Source organism: Colias croceus, chromosome 4, assembly GCF_905220415.1.
Source record: "Colias croceus chromosome 4, ilColCroc2.1".
In the NCBI taxonomy this organism is placed as follows: Eukaryota; Metazoa; Arthropoda; class Insecta; order Lepidoptera; family Pieridae; genus Colias; species Colias croceus.
Genome location: NC_059540.1, coordinates 288,658 through 307,300, shown reverse-complemented (window position 1 = coordinate 307,300; position 18,643 = coordinate 288,658). Strand labels below are relative to the sequence as shown.

The 18,643-nt window shown below is 33.9% G+C and overlaps 1 protein-coding gene across 1 annotated transcript in view; it reads left to right on the top strand.

Moving 5' to 3' along the window:
• Window positions 1–17,998, top strand: part of LOC123691029 — a 48,163-nt gene extending 30,165 nt beyond the window's left edge. Inside the window, exons 2-6 of the mRNA XM_045635205.1 lie at window positions 1,429–1,502; window positions 13,128–13,181; window positions 13,873–14,052; window positions 14,382–14,573; window positions 14,952–17,998. Of these exons, the coding sequence (XP_045491161.1) occupies window positions 1,429–1,502; window positions 13,128–13,181; window positions 13,873–14,052; window positions 14,382–14,573; window positions 14,952–17,011 (2,560 nt within the window). The 3' untranslated portion in view covers window positions 17,012–17,998. The remainder of the gene's footprint in view (window positions 1–1,428; window positions 1,503–13,127; window positions 13,182–13,872; window positions 14,053–14,381; window positions 14,574–14,951) is intronic.
• The last annotated feature ends 645 nt before the right edge of the window (window positions 17,999–18,643 follow it).

Here is an 18,643-nt window from a genome sequence, read left to right as displayed (position 1 = left end):
TATAAGCTAATTGTGAATTTCTACAAGGAATCAAATTTAAATTATTTATGCCCATAATACAGGACTTTAACTTGAAGTGCAACAGTATATTTATATTAAAAAAAAAACCTCAAACAATGTGTTAAAAACTTTCCAACTTTCACGAAACGGCTGAAAGAAAACAATTTCTTTTCTACTTTATTAGCCTTAAACATAAACCTTGTATATCTCTTTTTAATACGGAATAATCATAAAAAATAACGGTTTTCCTCAAGTTGTAAGACTGTATATATTTATGTACACAAGTGTATTCTCAACGAGAGTGTTCTATAAATAATTTGATTAAAACATACATTAGCCTGATTGCATCCATTCTCAAAGCTTTCTGGAATATAGCGACCTTTATTAAAATATTGGAATGTGAGAGTATTGCTACCTATCTACTCATATCGAATGCTAGAAAACCCGCTAACTTCGTACGAAAAAATATTTAATTAAATTGCATTTTACCGCAACCATATTCACGTCAGAAACATAAATAATAATTATAATTTAAAAGAAATGAATCATTACGTTTAGGTAAAACTAAAAAGCCCATACAAATCTCTACAATTTTCAACCACCCTTACACAGCATCTATACCTACTCCAAAGTTTTATATTATATGTGACAGCATAATATAGAATAGACCACTGACAATCCAAAGGTCTATTCTACAAGTACTTCTGTACAAAGCCATACAGAGGTCTATTTATCTCTATGGGGTCGATATAAAGCATCACAGGATCGCAGCTAACCACAAGTTACGTCAGCCATCTCATGCGGGGTCAGCGACCGCAGGCTTTTTGCGTTGCATCCGACTAGATCGTAGCTGTAGTAATGTCGATCATGGTATTTATATCCACTATCCAGTATAAGACCGCTTAGCTAAAAATAAATGCACTTTTTTCAAGCTATGTTCAATTTGTTCGTTTGGTGCGCTGCAAACGAAGTTAGGTTTTATTTTACTTAAGTTTTACACATTCGGATGGATAAAGGGATTAATAAAAGGGTAATTGACAAAATAGTATATTAAAAAAGTTTAATGCCCGTTTTCCCCAACAACCCGTAAAATTTAAGTGTCACCTAAGTCAATTTAGGGGATACCTAACGTAAAATTTGCTTTCACCGACAGATAAGTCTCACCTAAATCGTTAGGTTAGGTACCGAAGGGTCCCTTAAACTAAGGAACCCTTAGGAGACTATTTAGGGGTTATTGGTGAAATCGGGCATAGATATTTCAATTTAACTAGATATTGTTAAAAATTAGGGCAAAGCACTAACTAAGAAAGAACAATGAAAGCGCATTGACGCTTACAGTTGCAGTTAAAAATAATTTTGTTAAATAGTTCTTCTGTTATAATTTTATGTATTGTGTTTCAGTACTAATAAAATATGTGATTGTTTCAGATCGAAAGGCGACATGGCGTCGCCGAAGTGCTTGTTCCTCTTCATTGCTCTACATATCGCTTTCAGTCATGCAGGTGAGGTTTATTTATATGTACTTGTACATTTTAATATACATTTCTTTTTTAATAATATAGTACTAACTACTACTTAAGTATAGTTCTCTAATTATTAATTAACTAAGGAATAGTTAGGTTTTTTAGTGTAGAAACCTTAAATTTTTTCTTTTAAGTTTTACCTTCCAATGATAACTAATGAGCAGAAAAATATCGCTGAAATTTCAGTTCACGTGAAATTATAATTTAAACCATGCCACGTTGAAAATACGTAGTGATGTCATAAATTGCCATAAATACTGTAATCTTTGCAATTCTATAAAAAGTTATGAACCAAGTGTAAGACATAAATTAAATAGTTATTATTTAATAAGCTGATTTATTTATTCGTAAGCATTAGTCTATTTTGTAACAGTCGCAGTCAGCACATTGCACCATTGTCTAGTGATCAGGTTTCGTTGAGTGAGGAATGTTTTCCACTTGTTGCTCTTTTTAATTTAGGTCGTATTAACAACTATTTATTATAACTCGACAGTTTTTAAGTTATTAATAAATGCATGTATTGTATAATTATTAAACACGCGATTTTAATCATGGCAATCAATTTATATTTTTTACTAAAATTTGGAACTAATTTAGAAAAACCACGGCCTGAAATCATTCATAGTATCGCTATTATAATTTAACTCTATTTCTTACTGAGGATGGTGCAGTTTCAAATTTCTAAATCTTTTTGTTAGTCAGTAGAGTAGTGGAAGTAGTAGTGTTTAATTGTAGATTAGTTCATGAGTTATTAAAAAGTTCAATTTAAAGTTTTTATATTTTTAGATTTCATAATTAAATATAATATGATACCTTTCTGGCTACTGGTCGATTAAACATTATTAAAGTTTCCCTTCCCCAAATATTTCCTGAGTCAAGGCCTTTTCGTCTGCATCACACATCGTCTGCATGACACTATTTTTTCTTCTTTTAATCTTCTTATTATTGTTGCTCTTGTTTCTTATAGTGTTATACATTATTGTTTGCAAGTACTAATCTTGAATCTATAGAGTCTTCATAACGTTTTGAATAATAGTCTGGTTTATAAATTGCTTCACTTGCAAGTTAATTTAGTTGATTAGCGCAGTCATCCTGCTCAATTGTCTAGTCTGGAGAGTGGGCGTGTGACGTCACATTCCGCCCCCGTGGGAGGGTCAGGGTCAAATGACATGTATAAATGATTTGTCAGTAACAGACAGTACTAGTTACTTTTCCGAATAAATAATCATAAAGCACATGTAAATATTCTTGCATTAAAACCGACGTAAATATGTACCTACATTCTTTCCGCTAAAGAGGGAAGAAGGTGTAAGTGAAAAATTTGTAAGCGCAGTGGAGAAAGTGGTTTTGGCATCAGCATCGGAGATATACTTTTTATAGCCTTCATGATGTATATGGCTTGCAAAATATTAGAATATGTGAACACAGTGTAGTATAGTGCAGAGTATTTTCTGGAAATTTGAATATACACTAAATACTGCATGAAATCGATCATATTATATTGATCACATTGTAATAATGTTTAACCGGAGTAATCAACATAATTATCAATCAATGGTAACAGATTTTTAATCTTATTTTTGTCATACATGAACTCGCAAATAAAATATCATCTATTCTAAAACTATCGTATCATCCTAAACGGATATCTATGAAATTATGAATCACCAAAACTAATAGCCTCTCGCTGATAAGCGCGCGACGCCGGGTGCGGGCACAGGTATGCGATTCCCATGCGTACTAGACAGGCGAGGGGGGGTCCTGTTGAGCGGCATTCCGCGCGTGACTCACAGCGCGCTGTGGTCAGTTACTGCCAGCTCTTTAATTTGACAATTTTACGGTTACACTTTGACCTCGACGCGGACGGTTTGACGGATTTCAATTATTCAAATCCGCTTGTTTTGTTTAGCCTGTGTAGATAGGTAGGGTTTTTAGGAAAATGTTCGAAGCTATTTGTTTGCACCGTTTCATAGTAACTGTTATAAAAATGCATCGTGGTATGTGAACATAAATCTAAACACTTATATTCAATGAAAATGTTTATGAGTGACCACACCGTACCTGAATTTAGCGCTCATAGTGGTTTATTTGCGAGAGATTAATTATAAATATCGATGAGTAATATTCCGATTCGTCTTGACTGGGTTTACATTCCACACATTAGTTGACATAACTATAAATTCCATTCGATTTATACAATTTACTTTTGCCAAGGATCTACTCCCACTAGTATTAAGTTGTAGTATCCTCATATTAAGATGATTTCGAACAATGAAAGTATTTGAACAGCTGAAAGCGCCCGGTCTCAAGTGCGTGATTAATTGCGCCATTGTCGATTGTTGATTATGCCATTTGACGGCTGATTGTGCGCTAATCGATGTTATTAATGCGTGACAACATTTAAACGCCTTTCCACACTGTTTTATATTTCCCAGGACCCGTGTATACGCCTTTATAAGGCAATAACGTAACGTCTTATTCTTTAGTCTTAAGTAAATTGAACATTAATTTCTTATAACATTTCTCAACTAGATTAACGACTGTGTATGTGAATGCAGTAAAACAGAGTAAACCAACACTGAATGAAACAATAAGAATGCATATAAATTATTTATTATTGATATAGCCATATTCTATAACATAACCTTCTTAGGGTATAATTCTGACAAGCTAATAATTGTTACAATTCAAAGAAACCTGCACTCATAAATAAATATGTACATTTAAAAACGTCATACTCGAATCTGCAAACATAACTACCAAAAACAAACATGAATTAACACAAACAGCTACATACCCCACGCCGTTCGCTACATAATGACATCTCGCTATCTGGAGGAATGTCTGCGATCGAATATGTATATGCCAGCCTCCAGCCTGCACTCGCTTTCGTTACATAGTGTTACTCGAATGCATCATCGTTGCATCAATTCGATGCAGGTGTTTGCAGTATATTTTGTATCTTAATACGTCTTCTTTAATATTGTAGTCGTAAAGTGATGACTGCAATCCTGTTTACAATGAACACGAAGTGCTAAGTTTTATCATCTTAAAGTTTTTCATCTGGATCAATAAAAATTTAAATTTATTTATTCCTTTTTCTGCCTTTCAAAATATTGCATTAGGGTATTCTCTGTGGCTATTAATGCAAAAAACCTTTCATTTTGAAAACACTAAATGTGCAGTGTGTGAAAGGATTTTTTGTGTGTCCAACGCAACGGTGTAACCGATTGACCCAATTTTTACGCATAATTTAAGATCAGGAAGTGACAGGCTACTCTTTAACAGAACAAAACCGGACATAAGTATTAAACACATGTATAAATCTATAAATTTAAAGTAGGTCTAATGTAATCAATTGGATATTGGTTTACTGTGTTTGTATATGGAGTAAAATATTGATTTAGGAATTAGTAAATTCTAGAATTAAAAATATTAAATTATAGTTTTAAAATAGGTTCCATGTAAACATTTGAATTATGGCTTTTAAACGGATTTAATACTGACATAATATTAATATTTGCATTTTTATGTATTTATTTCATACATATTACATAATAATGCCTTCTTCTTTCTTCAAGATTCGTTGAAAAACATAAGTATGTTCTTATGCGAGGATCTGGAGGGCTCTGAGCGTAATGCAGGAAACGTGAGGTTCGCCCTCCTTCGTTATCTGTGCCACTTACTTTGTAGTTTTCATTGCTTCTACCGTTAGATGTATTGTAGATAAGAACATATTTTGTAATGCTGTTTTTACAAAATCGAATTTAGGAGGATTTTCGAATCTTAATCTTGAGGCATTTGTTTTAAAGGACCTACAAGTTATTTCTAATATTTGATTAGAATATAACATTTTCCTTAATTACCTATGTAGCACTTTTTTATGCCTTATTATAAACAGGATTAAATTGTTTCCAAATTTTTAAACCTTCGTTTACGAAAGAACATAAACACTTCATAATAGCTATTAACTATTGTTTATTATTTAAATATGACGTATATTTTACTTTCTGACGTAAATTGCACCAGCACAATTATTACGCTTTGTTTACAAATCATTTGTCACACATATTGTTAACATGAACATTTCCTCCGATAAGTGAACAGAATATTTTCATAGAAATAAACGCGTAGTTACACAAGACGGGGAAAATCAGAGATTTCCAACGAAGCCAGGAACTGGTGATAATTAAACATATTTACAGCCGTCTGGCGCCATATTGCGAGTAAGCTATTCGTATTTACTCTTAATGCCTGATCTGAAATTATATTTTTGAGTGATGTAATGGGGTATGCTTATTTTTATTTCAGTATTTTACGAACTAAGTTTACGAATTTCAAACATATTAGAGGCGACAAATCGGATTATCATAACTTTTGCATTAACCATACTCTAAACTCAATGTAATACAATCAACACACAGAAAAATATTTATTTCATAATAGCATAGCAGTAGCAATAGAATAAAAAAATCTTTTAAAGTAAATTGTAACTCTTCGAAGTGTCAGAACAGAAGACTGATCTAAGAGGATCTAGGCTATGCTTGTAAAGAAATTCCTCCAGTAGGTATCTAAAACACATGATCCTCTTCCCTATACTCAAAAGGCTAAGGTACAATAACCACAATATAATAGATATTTTGTTTTGCAAATTGCAGTGTTAGGGGTCAATAATGAATAATGTCTCGCATCATAATGATTAAATCAGCTGAGGCTTATCGCCGATTCAATATTAATTATGTAAGTATGTTCATAGAATTAATGTCTGTAATATTCTGTCATCATATAATTATAGATTTGCCATTTAGTTGAATAAATATAAATTATAAGAGATGTCTTGTATTATTGCACTTACTTGTTTTGTTAAACAAATAAAAAGTAAATAAAAATATTTCCTTAGTTGGTACAAAGTTAAAATATACATAGACATTTTATACGAAAGTATTCTCAAGTTCTAACCCAAAAGTTTCAGAAAGTTCTGAAGAATGACGTCTGGTAAATTATTTGCCCTTTTAGCTAATAAAATAAACTTTAGGAAAATCAAATTTATTTCTTCTATAAATATTTACCAAAAACTTGTGATCGTGCTGATTGATTGGCTTTCACGAGAACGCTTGTAAACAAAAGTTTGCCCTTTACTGAACCAAGTGACGCATCATTGAATGAGGTTCCGCGAATTCCGATTTACAACTCATTCATGTTTTCTAGAACTTTTTGGAGCATTGCGAATTATAATTTAATATTTTATTAAGGCGATGGAGTAAGATTTTTATCTTTTTAACTTATTGATATATTTTTATACTAATACAAAGATGTATGATGATGAATAGATGACCTAATTTTCAAATAAAAACTGAGTCATCTTTCACCCAAATAAATATATTGTGAAACCTTGCGTAGATATTTGGATAAACATTCGGGGCGAAGGCCTATTGATCGGCCACGTACCATTCTGTAACTTGCACCTTGATATTATGACAAGGAAACAGACAATTTCACATTGCCACGTGTTCATTGATTATTCTGTATGAGAATTTAGGAAGCAGAGAGAACTTACGCAGAAATGTACAGTGATAAACTATACAATAGCTTAAATTTGTGAGAATGCGTAGCTAGAAACGCGATAAAATTGTTCGATTGATTTTAATATTCTTATTTGAATGTGAGTTTATGAAGAAATATTTAGTTTTCGAGATATTTGTTTACAAACAAAGTGTTGTACAATCTTTTAACTAATCCGAGAATATCAGAAAATATTCGGAAAGTAACATAATTTAACATCAATTTTAGCTAGAACCCTGAACACTATTATCATGTGGAATCAAAGCACACGCCTTATAACCAGCACTTTACGTGACCTTTGTAAAGAAGAAGAGTCTGTGCGCTGAATCATGTAGACGCGGACGGTCATAAAGCTCGGTGTACACTGGGTCACTAAGCAAAGTGTAACTTTTTAGATAAATACACATTTTCAAACATGGTCTCAAATTCAAAATCTGTCGTTCTGAATTTAAATTTTTTCTTTAAAACTAGAAATTTTTTTTTGTGTAAATCTTAAGTACTTAACGACTTCTAACTAAAACTAACATCAGAAATAAGGAAACTTATTTTAATTCTTTATTGATATACCTACTGATTTTTATAGCGAAATATTAGATACTAAAGATATTATAATAATAATGTTATAAATTAGGCGCTGCTGTTTCCTAGTAGCGTGTTGTGTGCAGGCAACATTATTAATTGCCGTTTTTAAATTTTCGTGTACCCTATATTATATTTATACTTATATATTTTAAAAATTCAGTTATATGAGCAAAGTTAGAGATTGCTAAGAAAATTATTTTTTTATTATTATAATGTAACTTAATGTGGATCAGTTAAGTATCGTGCTGTATTTTGTGACTAAGCTCAGATTGAGTAAACGCAGCTTTATATATAAATAATGTTATATTGAACAATCTATTTCCAATACAGAATAGTTCAAATAACTTACGTCAGAGTAAACATTGATGAATCATTTCAGTTGTTTTCTTTCGCGAAACCATAAAACTACTATAAAGTTCATGGAAAGATAAACCTTTATTACATAATTATGATTGTTCGACTGTAACTTGTTTCAAATAAACAATAATATTACAAACCAAGTTTATGGTTCACGGTTACGTATGTAGGATTGTCACGCACTGCCTAATAATATCAAGATAGCGAATGAAAGCAATTTTGTTCTAAAAAAAGGGGAAAAAATTATTTTTTATTTTGTACATCTTAATTTTGATTTCCTTAAAAAATAATCGATGCAAGAGACGAGAATATTTATTTAAAGCTTATAAAATATATGTTAAAGTTTTATTTTTGGATATTCATATATTATGGCGAGTAAAATATCTATACATACCTATAATAAATCTGTAGAAGGGTTAATTCTGTACATTGAAAATATTGAAAAAATAAATAGCAGGGGGTGTTACTGGATCGATACCAAACCCAAATATGTGATTAAAAAAATTTTTGTCTGTCTGTCTGTCTGTATGTGAAGGTATCACGTGAAAACTAGCGGTTCGATTTCGATGAAACTTGGTATAATTATACCTTATTATCCTGGGCGTAAAATAGGATACTTTTTATCCTGGAGAAATACGTAGAAAAAAAATAATCTTAATTTTTCAGTTTTATCCATAGACGTTGTTCCGTAGAACCGCGAACACACGTTGCGTATTATTATAGGCCTAGCCGTATTTGGGAATTGGGTCCAATAGATATTTATAAGATGTTATTGTCAGAGGTACTCAAAATGGATAAATAAACCATCCACGCGAAGACCGACATCCGCGCGGACGGAGTCGCGGGCGGAAGCTAGTCATTAATAAATTAATAATATGTATCTCTAAACACATTTATTATCTCATATATTTTAATAATGAATTAAGTTGTCATCAAATTGTTTTTGCACGTGTCATAGATAAATATATTACGATAACTCAGCAATATGTGCCAATATTGGGGATTCCATGAATAAGCAGTTTTGACAATAATTTTATGCAATAACTAGCCACGCCCTCAATAAATTGCAGGCCTTCTTCTATGTTTAAAGTGCTTCTAGAAGAAGTGTAATTGAATTAATAAATGTTTGAGTTCAATATTGATTTTTTTGTATGAATAAGACGATGGCCAGTGTAATTTGTTTGTAGGAATCGGTCCTTTTAGGTCATTTATTTATATCGAAATTCGATTTCTATTGGTTGTTCAATGCTCATATATCATCAAAAATATCACTTCATCATACTATACCATATCATAGGCAGGTAAATCAAGAGATTAAACAAACAACGATAGCGAATATATGTCTATCAAATCAATAAACCAACAAACAGATGAACTTTCTCACTCAATGTTTCTAGAAAGGTCCAGAATCCATAGAATTATTATTATAAGCGGAAACGAAAGTGTTGACACGCCGTGAACACTGAACAGTCGGACGTGAGGTGGCATACGCGAGATTTCCCCATCGCTTACCTATCTTTATTATAGATGACTGTATCCGGCTATAAGAACAATATCTTCATCATTGTAGTATTCATGTTCTGTTATTTGTAATGGTTATTTCCTTGGTACAGTAGTTAAGACTAAAGAAGAACTATGTGTTCTTGGATAAGATTCCCGAAGATGTAAGATGCTGATGTTGATCTAGTTACTTCAAAAAAAGAAGTCTGTAACGTATATTGACCAGCAGATAAGATGTGACTGCAGTTGCTTCATTCTCTATATGGGGATACGAAGATTTACACATTTTAAGTTTGTGAGTCTCTATATTTTGAGCAACTTTAAAACATCGCAGGCTAGGTGCAGAATAATTTTAGATGTCAAAACATGTGACCATATTATCCACTTAAGTTTTTATTAAAGGAAAAACCGACTAATTAAGTTATTAAATAAATTGCTCAGTTTCTATAACTTGTAGCTTGGTAAAAATATGTTACTTCACAACCATCACTTTTAGTAGTACCTTCAGTACCTTTTTACTAATTGATAAGCTATTGCAGATTTTCTTTGATTATAAGACAGCTTTCATTGTAATTCTATATTTGAATCTTATAATTTTTTACATTTTATAGCGAGTTGTTATAAAAATGCCGCGTCTTAAAGAAACTCCATTGTGTTTAAGAACGCCAGTTATAAACGCAAATCTTCACCCTATTTCATTATCCAACAAGCAGTTATCACCTTTATGCCTTCACCGTGATTAAGCGAAACATGCCCAAAACATCCCGGCACGTTCCCTAAATACTTCATAAGGTAATTAGGCGTTAAGCCGGTACACACGAGCGTGAAATGAGTCCGTAGCCCAGCAGGCCGGATAATTGTGCCGGATTAACTTCGGACATAAATAGCTCGTGTAGAACCAGCTTAATCAGGCATGTTACACTTTATTACGACGTAGGTTCTATATTTGTGTATTGCGAGCGATCTGAGTCGGTTTGCGTATTCAAAATGAAAATAACGTATTTTTTCATTCTTATAGCCAAGGATATTGCTTTCAATCGTCTTTAATACTTTTCAAGACTGAAATTGGCTGAGCAGAAAATGGGATTAGGCTTTCCTTCAGTATTTTGCCGCTAATTCTTCGCATCATTTATTAATTCCCTCCTATGCAGTCGAAAATTATTTCAATATTATGTACTTAACAGATTCTGCAATAATACAAACTCTCAGTGTCAATATCATTCCCTTGACCTTACATCTGTATCAGACACGTTAGGGTTCACGCAAGGGCGGGGTCGGCTCAATGCCTCGCGACCAGCAGACACCCGACACCGACATGCTATACTCCAGGAAACCTCACTGATCGATTACTGCGTGTTATTGTGGTCAATTTAATTATTGCTTTTGCGCCTTTTCCTTAATATGTACAATTGAGTATATCATGATCCTATATTTTGTGGTTAGTTCCCACTGCAGGAAGGCCTACCATGTTTCTGTAATATCTCGTCTTAATTAGTTACTTTGTTCGTAGATATCTAAAAGTATTTAAATTTTAGTATAGATTCTGAACGATGTAATAAGTTGAAACAAGACAATAAAAAAGTTACGTACAAAAAGTTCAGCATTCAATATGAGCGGAAGATTTCGTAGTTGCACAACATCCGACAGGGCCGGATTGTCGTTTCTTTCTTACTAGCAATTACCAATCAATATTATCGATAAAGAAGATGTTATAAAAACTGCTGTGAATGAATTTCCAAGTCAAATATGTCGTTGCCATAAAAAAAAGAAGAGGAAGAAGTATTTTCCAGCTTGTTTTTCTTGGTCCGACCTACCGCTTCTCCAAGATTTCCATTGATCCTACCAAATTAGTCCTACCTAAATATAAAACAACACACGCATTTTCATTTCTTGATTTGCAAAGAACAACACGAAAAGCAATCTCCGTTACGTCACGCGCTTGCATTGACGCAGCTCACGCTCCAGTGCCCGCGAGTAGGAATCCAATTGGGTTAGCATTTGTACATGCCTTCGTGCCTGGCTTTACGTAACTCGTATGCTAACGTGCGTTTTATGAATTCGGAAAACGATGTTTTTCCACAATCCGACGAGGGAAGTTAGCGAACCCTTCAACTGGTAATGGCTGAATGGCTACAATGCTTGAGTTATTCCGATCATTCGGTTTCCAATGAAAACAATCTGTCACATACACCGAATGCTTAAGCTGACAGTTTTTCAATTGATATGCAGGAAATATTTCCTTTGCAATGTTGGGCTTCCTGGGTAACTTTAGGAAATTACTATTACAATCGAATCTCAAGAATATTTTAGAAATCGTGCTAAATATCATCGATACATTGATATAGGTAACACATACTCACACATAACTCGTGAAAAACAAATTAATTGCATGCATTTCTCATAGTGTAAATAATTCGTATAATTTTAATGAAGAGTGAACTGTAAATAATTGTTAAAGCTAGATAAATTGACGTGAAAATGAAAGATTAAGATAAGTTCTAATTGCAAAAATATAATAATTGGCTTTGGAACGAAAGTGCGGGAAAATAATGACTTGAATCACTCTCTCACTCTCGCAGTCGACGGATTTAGAGCAGAAATCATGTGATTACGTTTGCTTGATAATTACGAGGGAACGTTATAATGGTATAATGTCGTCCTGTGTACAAGGAAAGTCATTTATGTGGCGATTGCTTCTTAGGATTCGGCAGAATTTCGACCACAGCGACCTAGCTCTCCCTTGAAATTAGACAGATCAGTAGATCAAGAATTAGCTTAGATCGTACTAGCAGATCTGTAGATATTTTAGTAATTAGAATGCACGAGAATTTGCGAAAACAAGTAATAGATGACAAGAAATAGATGACAACCGATCTGTAGATGGCAATTATTTTCAAATCAACTATATATGAGTATTGCTTTGCTATTATAACAATACAAATAATATGTGAAATAACAATTTACACGTGTCAAGTTAAATAATAAGATTCCATTAGAACATTAATCGATATGCAATAAGTATGTTATAATATTTCTGAATTTGATTAATGCGCTTTGAAAAAAGTACTTTGTCAGACTTTATTATGTGATTACTCGATTAATAGTTATTTGTCTTACATCATTTATTACAGGTTTAATAATATCAATAATCACGTAATATATACAAGAAGTTAGAACATGAGTTTGTTTATACATATATTTCAGTATTGGTTAAGTAATTCACAAATAATAAATAATCAAGGAAGCGTATAGGATGGTTCGAAGTTGACATCATTATAATATGCTCCACGGTTCAGTGCTTAAGGGTTCTTCCATGAATCTTTGAGGAAAGTCAAGTGGGCTTAAAAGTTTGTATGGTTTTACCGTTGGCTTTAGGCTATAACATGACAACATGATTGTGTATGTATCAGATAATATTGTAACTTACGAATTTTATGTTCTTCGCTTTTTGATATTAAAATTTGTGTGTGAGATATTTTTGAAAAGATTTCTTGTAATTTCCTCCGAAGAATTATAAACCAAAACCATATCAAAACACAATGTTTCTATAGTTTTAAAATTTCCCAAAATGTATTAAGTAAGACCAATTTTCTTTATTTCCAGGTCCTCTGGGCCCATTGCCGAATGTGACGAGCATGGATTTGGGATTAAAAGAAGGTGAGAATGCTTGTTAAATAACTTGTAAAATCAATAACTTACTTTGAAAACAGAAATTTCATAAAACTTACAGATTTATAATTATTGTTAAATTAATTTTACTTATAGTGAACGTGGCGTTCCTCTAGGATCTAACTTTATTATTTACTAGCTTCCGCCCGCGACTCCGTCCGCGCGGATGTCGGTCTTCGCGTGGATGGTTTATTTCTCCATTTTGAGTAGGTACCTCTGACAATAAAATCTTATAAATATCTATTGGACCCAATTCCCAAATACGGCTAGGCCTATAATAATACGCAACGTGTGTTCGCGGTTCTACGGAACAACGTCTATGGATAAAACTGAAAAATTAAGATTTAATTTTTTTCTACGTATTTTTCCAGGATAAAAAGTATCCTATTTTACGCCCAGGATAATAAGGTATAATTATACCAAGTTTCATCGAAATCGAACCGCTAGTTTTCACGTGATGCCTTCACATACAGACAGACAGACAGACAGACAGACAGACAGACAGACAGACAAAAATTTTTTTAATCACATATTTGGGTTTGGTATCGATCCAGTAACACCCCCTGCTATTTATTTTTTCAATATTTTCAATGTACAGAATTGACCCTTCTACAGATTTATTATATGTATAGATTATTTATTATTCACATCAATGACAAAAATATTCCCTGACTTCCAGGCAGTTGCGCACTAGGTGATGTGGTCTACATGTCCGGGGACGAGTTCCCCGGGGCCAGCGCTTGCGAGCGCTGCGCGTGCTCCGGCGGGGAGGTGCAGTGTGAGAAGCAGCGCTGTGAGCCGCGGCCTGGGTGTAAAGCTGTGCACCGGCCGGACCACTGTTGTCCGACTTATCAGTGTGGTAATACTTTTATTTATTTATCTGCACTGATCAATTACAGTTAGTAATTGCATTGAATATAATTTACTGTAAATTACAGTTATTAACATAATTCGAAAAATTATTTTAAAAATACAAAGTAAATAATACGTATAACAAATACAAATTTCATAAAAGACATAGTTACTTTCCCTATTATGAGTACCAACCAGTTTTTCTATTGTCCTTTAATTGGTGTAGAAGTTAATTAGAACTCTATTTATTGATCATGTTTTATCATAAATTGCAATCCATACATGAAACAATGTAACATCTGCTTGCAAAATTAAACCCCGACATCCTAATTTCAGAATGTGAGCAAGAGGGTCGTGTATATGGCAATGGTGAGAAGCTAGTAGACCCGCAGGACCCTTGCCGCGTGTGTTACTGCCAGGGCGGCGAGGTGGTCTGTCGCCGCATCGCGTGCTTCGTGCGGGACGACTGCCAGCCGCGCCTCGTGCCTGGCAGGTGCTGCCCGGAGTATGATAACTGCCCGCTTAGAGGTAAATATCTGGTCTGGGATTAAAAGATAATTCGTTCTCGAGAGGAACAAAACTTTTGTTTCTCAAATTGTAATTATAAGCGCTTTTAAAGATGTTTATTTGGATGTAAATGTTGGTTATACAGTTTGAACATTATTTTCTTAAACAAAACAAAAATTTTCAATGTAATGTTTTCTTAACAAATTTTTGAAAGAATAGAAATAAATTATTTCTCTATTATCACGAGGCGGGATTCAAATGCGAGTCTTAAGCAAAAAACATTTGAATGCTATAAAACTAAAAAATATCAAACAATTTTCAAATTTATGCATAATATGTAATATATTACTTATATGGATAATAAAAATTATCATTCATTAGAACATTTTCTCGTTACAGGAGTTACATCGGTTCATGGCATGACACCATCTGTATCTAGCACACCTGCTGTGGAGGTCAACATCAGTGCTGATTCCTTGCCAATCGAGCCCACGGTTCCAAAGATCACGATCAAAGAAATTACACCCGTTTCGGAAATACCTGTCGTTACTGATGTTAAGATTAAGGAAATCTTACCCTCACCTCATAATATGGACGTCGCTGAATATTCATCATCGAAATCTCCACTTATTCCACGCGAAGTAACATCTGAAAAGACAACTGGTGATCTCAAAACGGAATCACCTTTGAACGAATCTTCAGTTTCTAAACCATCATTGGAAGATAATACTAACGAAAAAGGCAGTGATTCACCGCCTTCAAGAATAAGCTTTTCCACACAAGACTCATTAAACAGCGAAATATATCCTTCAAATGTACCAAATTTGATATTGATGGGTGGCCCATCGCAACCTATATCTCTTAGTCCGCTGACAACAAAAGCTCCTATGATTGAAGAGGAGGATCCATCGCTATTCGATCATAATCCAGCATTTCCACCGATACCCGACGATCTTACTGTAGTCGGTAACCACGATGACGAAATTATACAAGAACAAAACTTAGACAACGAACACGTATCCATGCATGACGTCATGACATTGAATGACAAAATATTAACTGAAGCACCTATTATTAAAGAATCACCAACAACGACGTTATTTGTGACAAATGGGATGCCTATTTCTACGGAAAATGTATCTGAACAGGAATTGACATCAGCTAGTATTTCTACTAAAAATGATTTATCTAGCACGGAATCTTCTACATCGAAAGAAAATTCTATGATAAATCTAAGATCAGTTCTTCCTACTCAAATTCTTAATATTCCCTCCTTTATCTCAGATGAGACAACGGATGATATGGAGAGTACAACAGATGTTCCTACCACAGAGTCTGCTGAAGATTTAAAACCCACAGATGAGGCTCAAATATCATCGGATAAAGGTGCGGCAATATTGGGAGAGGAAGTGGATGGACAAAATAGTTATAAAGAACCGCGTGCAGATATGGTAACGCCACAGACAACTGAAAATGTGCTAGAATCAAAAGGGTCAGTAATATTAACCACTGATATTAGTTCAGAAAATCAACCTAGCTCTTTACTAATTGAAACAAGCGATCAAAATCCTCACGAAGTAACCGACAATAGCTCAGATGACAAATTATCGTCTTCTACAGCTAATCCATTAAATGTTGATTTATCGTCAGACTCGATACCTAAAATGGAACTCGGCAGCGACACCTCGCTTGAAAACATGGAGACAACGGAATTTATTCTCACCTCGTTTGGTTCCCAAGAGAGTGCCACGGATGCCGTCGAACTAATCAAAATAGTTCCCGATAACGAAAAAAGTGCGGCTATAGTTGAACCACCCCGGGCAAGGAAGAATAATGTGTTGAATGATTTAATTAATTTAGTCGGTGATGTGGCTTTAATTAGTGATCATACTGACTCACCCGACGCACATCACGGTTCAAGCTCTACCACGATTTCGGACTCTGAAGAATTGATTCCGGTAAACGCTGGTTACAAAAGTAAAAACAATAATTGGAACTTAAATTCCATTACAGAGGTTCCCTTCAAAAGCAAAAGCCAGCCCTCAGTTAACAAACAGAAGAACGTAGAGATCGAAGATGAAGAATCAGATAGCATAACTGACTCACCACCACCGAATGACAAAGTAGAACCGACAACTAAAAGACCCATTATAGATAACGTGTCTGACAATAGCCCGCAAAATAACAATGGGACTATTGACAAGAAAGACTTCGAAATAATTACCAAATCTTATGTTCCAACAATAAATAAACATCCTACGAAAGTAGTTATGGAAAACAGCAATGATCAACCAAGTTCTGACGTCGAAACATCCGCAAGTGCAGACAAGGCTCCATCGTCCAATGACGACAAAGCTGTACCAGGCGACACGACATTGGATGAACAAGCGGAGACGTCTTCGCCCGCAGACGAGGAGACAACAGAACAGACCTTAGATACTTCGAGTGTTGCTCCATGAGAGGCGCAAATATAATTAAAGGAACCTCAACTTTCAGCATTTCGTATCGATTAAGTTTCGTTATTGAAACTAAGTATTGTAGAGACTATTCATTTACAGATTAATCGTATCGTCAATTGTGAATTAGCGTATTTATAATTTAAGTAGCCGCCAGTCGCTGGTTGAATTTATTAATATATTAGTTGGACAAATTATTTATAATCTTAGCTAAGCGTAGTTCGTCGTTGCAAAAGCTTCGTGTGTAAGTTATTTATTTTAGTGAGAAACGTGAATCGATTAACCAAGCTAGTCAATTAGTGACGGCGGGTGTCCGCCGGAGCCAAGTTGCCATGTTCGCTAGCTGACAAGATGGAACGAGCGAATCATTCCGACTAGATTAGTTCCTTTAGATTAAACACTCCTTAGCCGACCCGTGACCGATTGCCTGTGAATGTGACAAAATTTGGTACAAATGTTAGTTATAACTTATGATATTCAGTGGTAGTTTTAACGCACAAAGTGTCTAATTATTGCACAAAATAAATGTTCTATTTCTACGCGTATAAAGTGATGTTCAAGCTCAATATAAATTATGTAATTTTAATATAATATTATGTACAGTTTACTCTTCAATAATTACTTTACCAGTGATGAATACAATTTTGATAATAATACATTGAGTTATATCGTTTTCGATGTTATAATATTAATGTTTGTGAGATTTTGATTTGCCAAAGGACTATAATAATTAACGTATGTACTTTAAATTATTAATTTATTATTGGACGATTGCTACTGGTAAAGTAATTTCATACAATATAGTAAGTAATCACGACTCTTTGGATAATTTAAACATTTTGGTTCACCTCTATGGCTAAGTCGAGTCGGCTGGTGCTCCTTCTTGCCCCGGAAGACCACTTCTTTTCCGGGGCAACAAGCGCACGTGCTCATTCATATTATGTATTCAATTATGATTGTTTTTTTACAAATAAAACAAATTAGACTGAACGTGTCTTTTATTTTTAAACCATAAGTTAATAATGCACAAAAATTTTACTAGAAATTCCATTACAGAACTGCTAATTAATTAATAAAAGTTTATTATTTATACATTTTTGGAAATAATTCCAATTTGTCTTATCTAAGCCTTGAACAGGACTTTAAACAGTAATAGAATCATCTCGAGCAAACCCAGTAAGTATACTTTATTGAAATATCGATGAAAAGTAATCCAAATCAATGAGCAATGCAATAAATGTGTTGAAAGTATAACTGTGGTAAAACTATTATTATTTCTGTGATCTTAAAAATATTTTTTTTTGACTCATGCCTATAATTAGGATGAATAATTAAGCAAAGTAGTTAAAATTTAATAACTCAGCCCCCGGAATCACGGACACAATAAAAAATCTATTGTGTCGTGGACCGATCGGGCCTTAATAATTATTGGACCGATCGGGCCTTAATAATTATTGGGAAGATGGACAGACGACCTGGTCCGAGCGGCAGGGAGCCGCTGGATGCAGGCCGCCGGTGACCGGTCGTACTGAAAATCCTTCCCCACGGCTGAAACGAACGAACGAACGAATTGGGAAGTAAAATTTTGTATTAATGATACCTAATTTTTGTTGAATAGTTTGTGGTTTCCTTAAA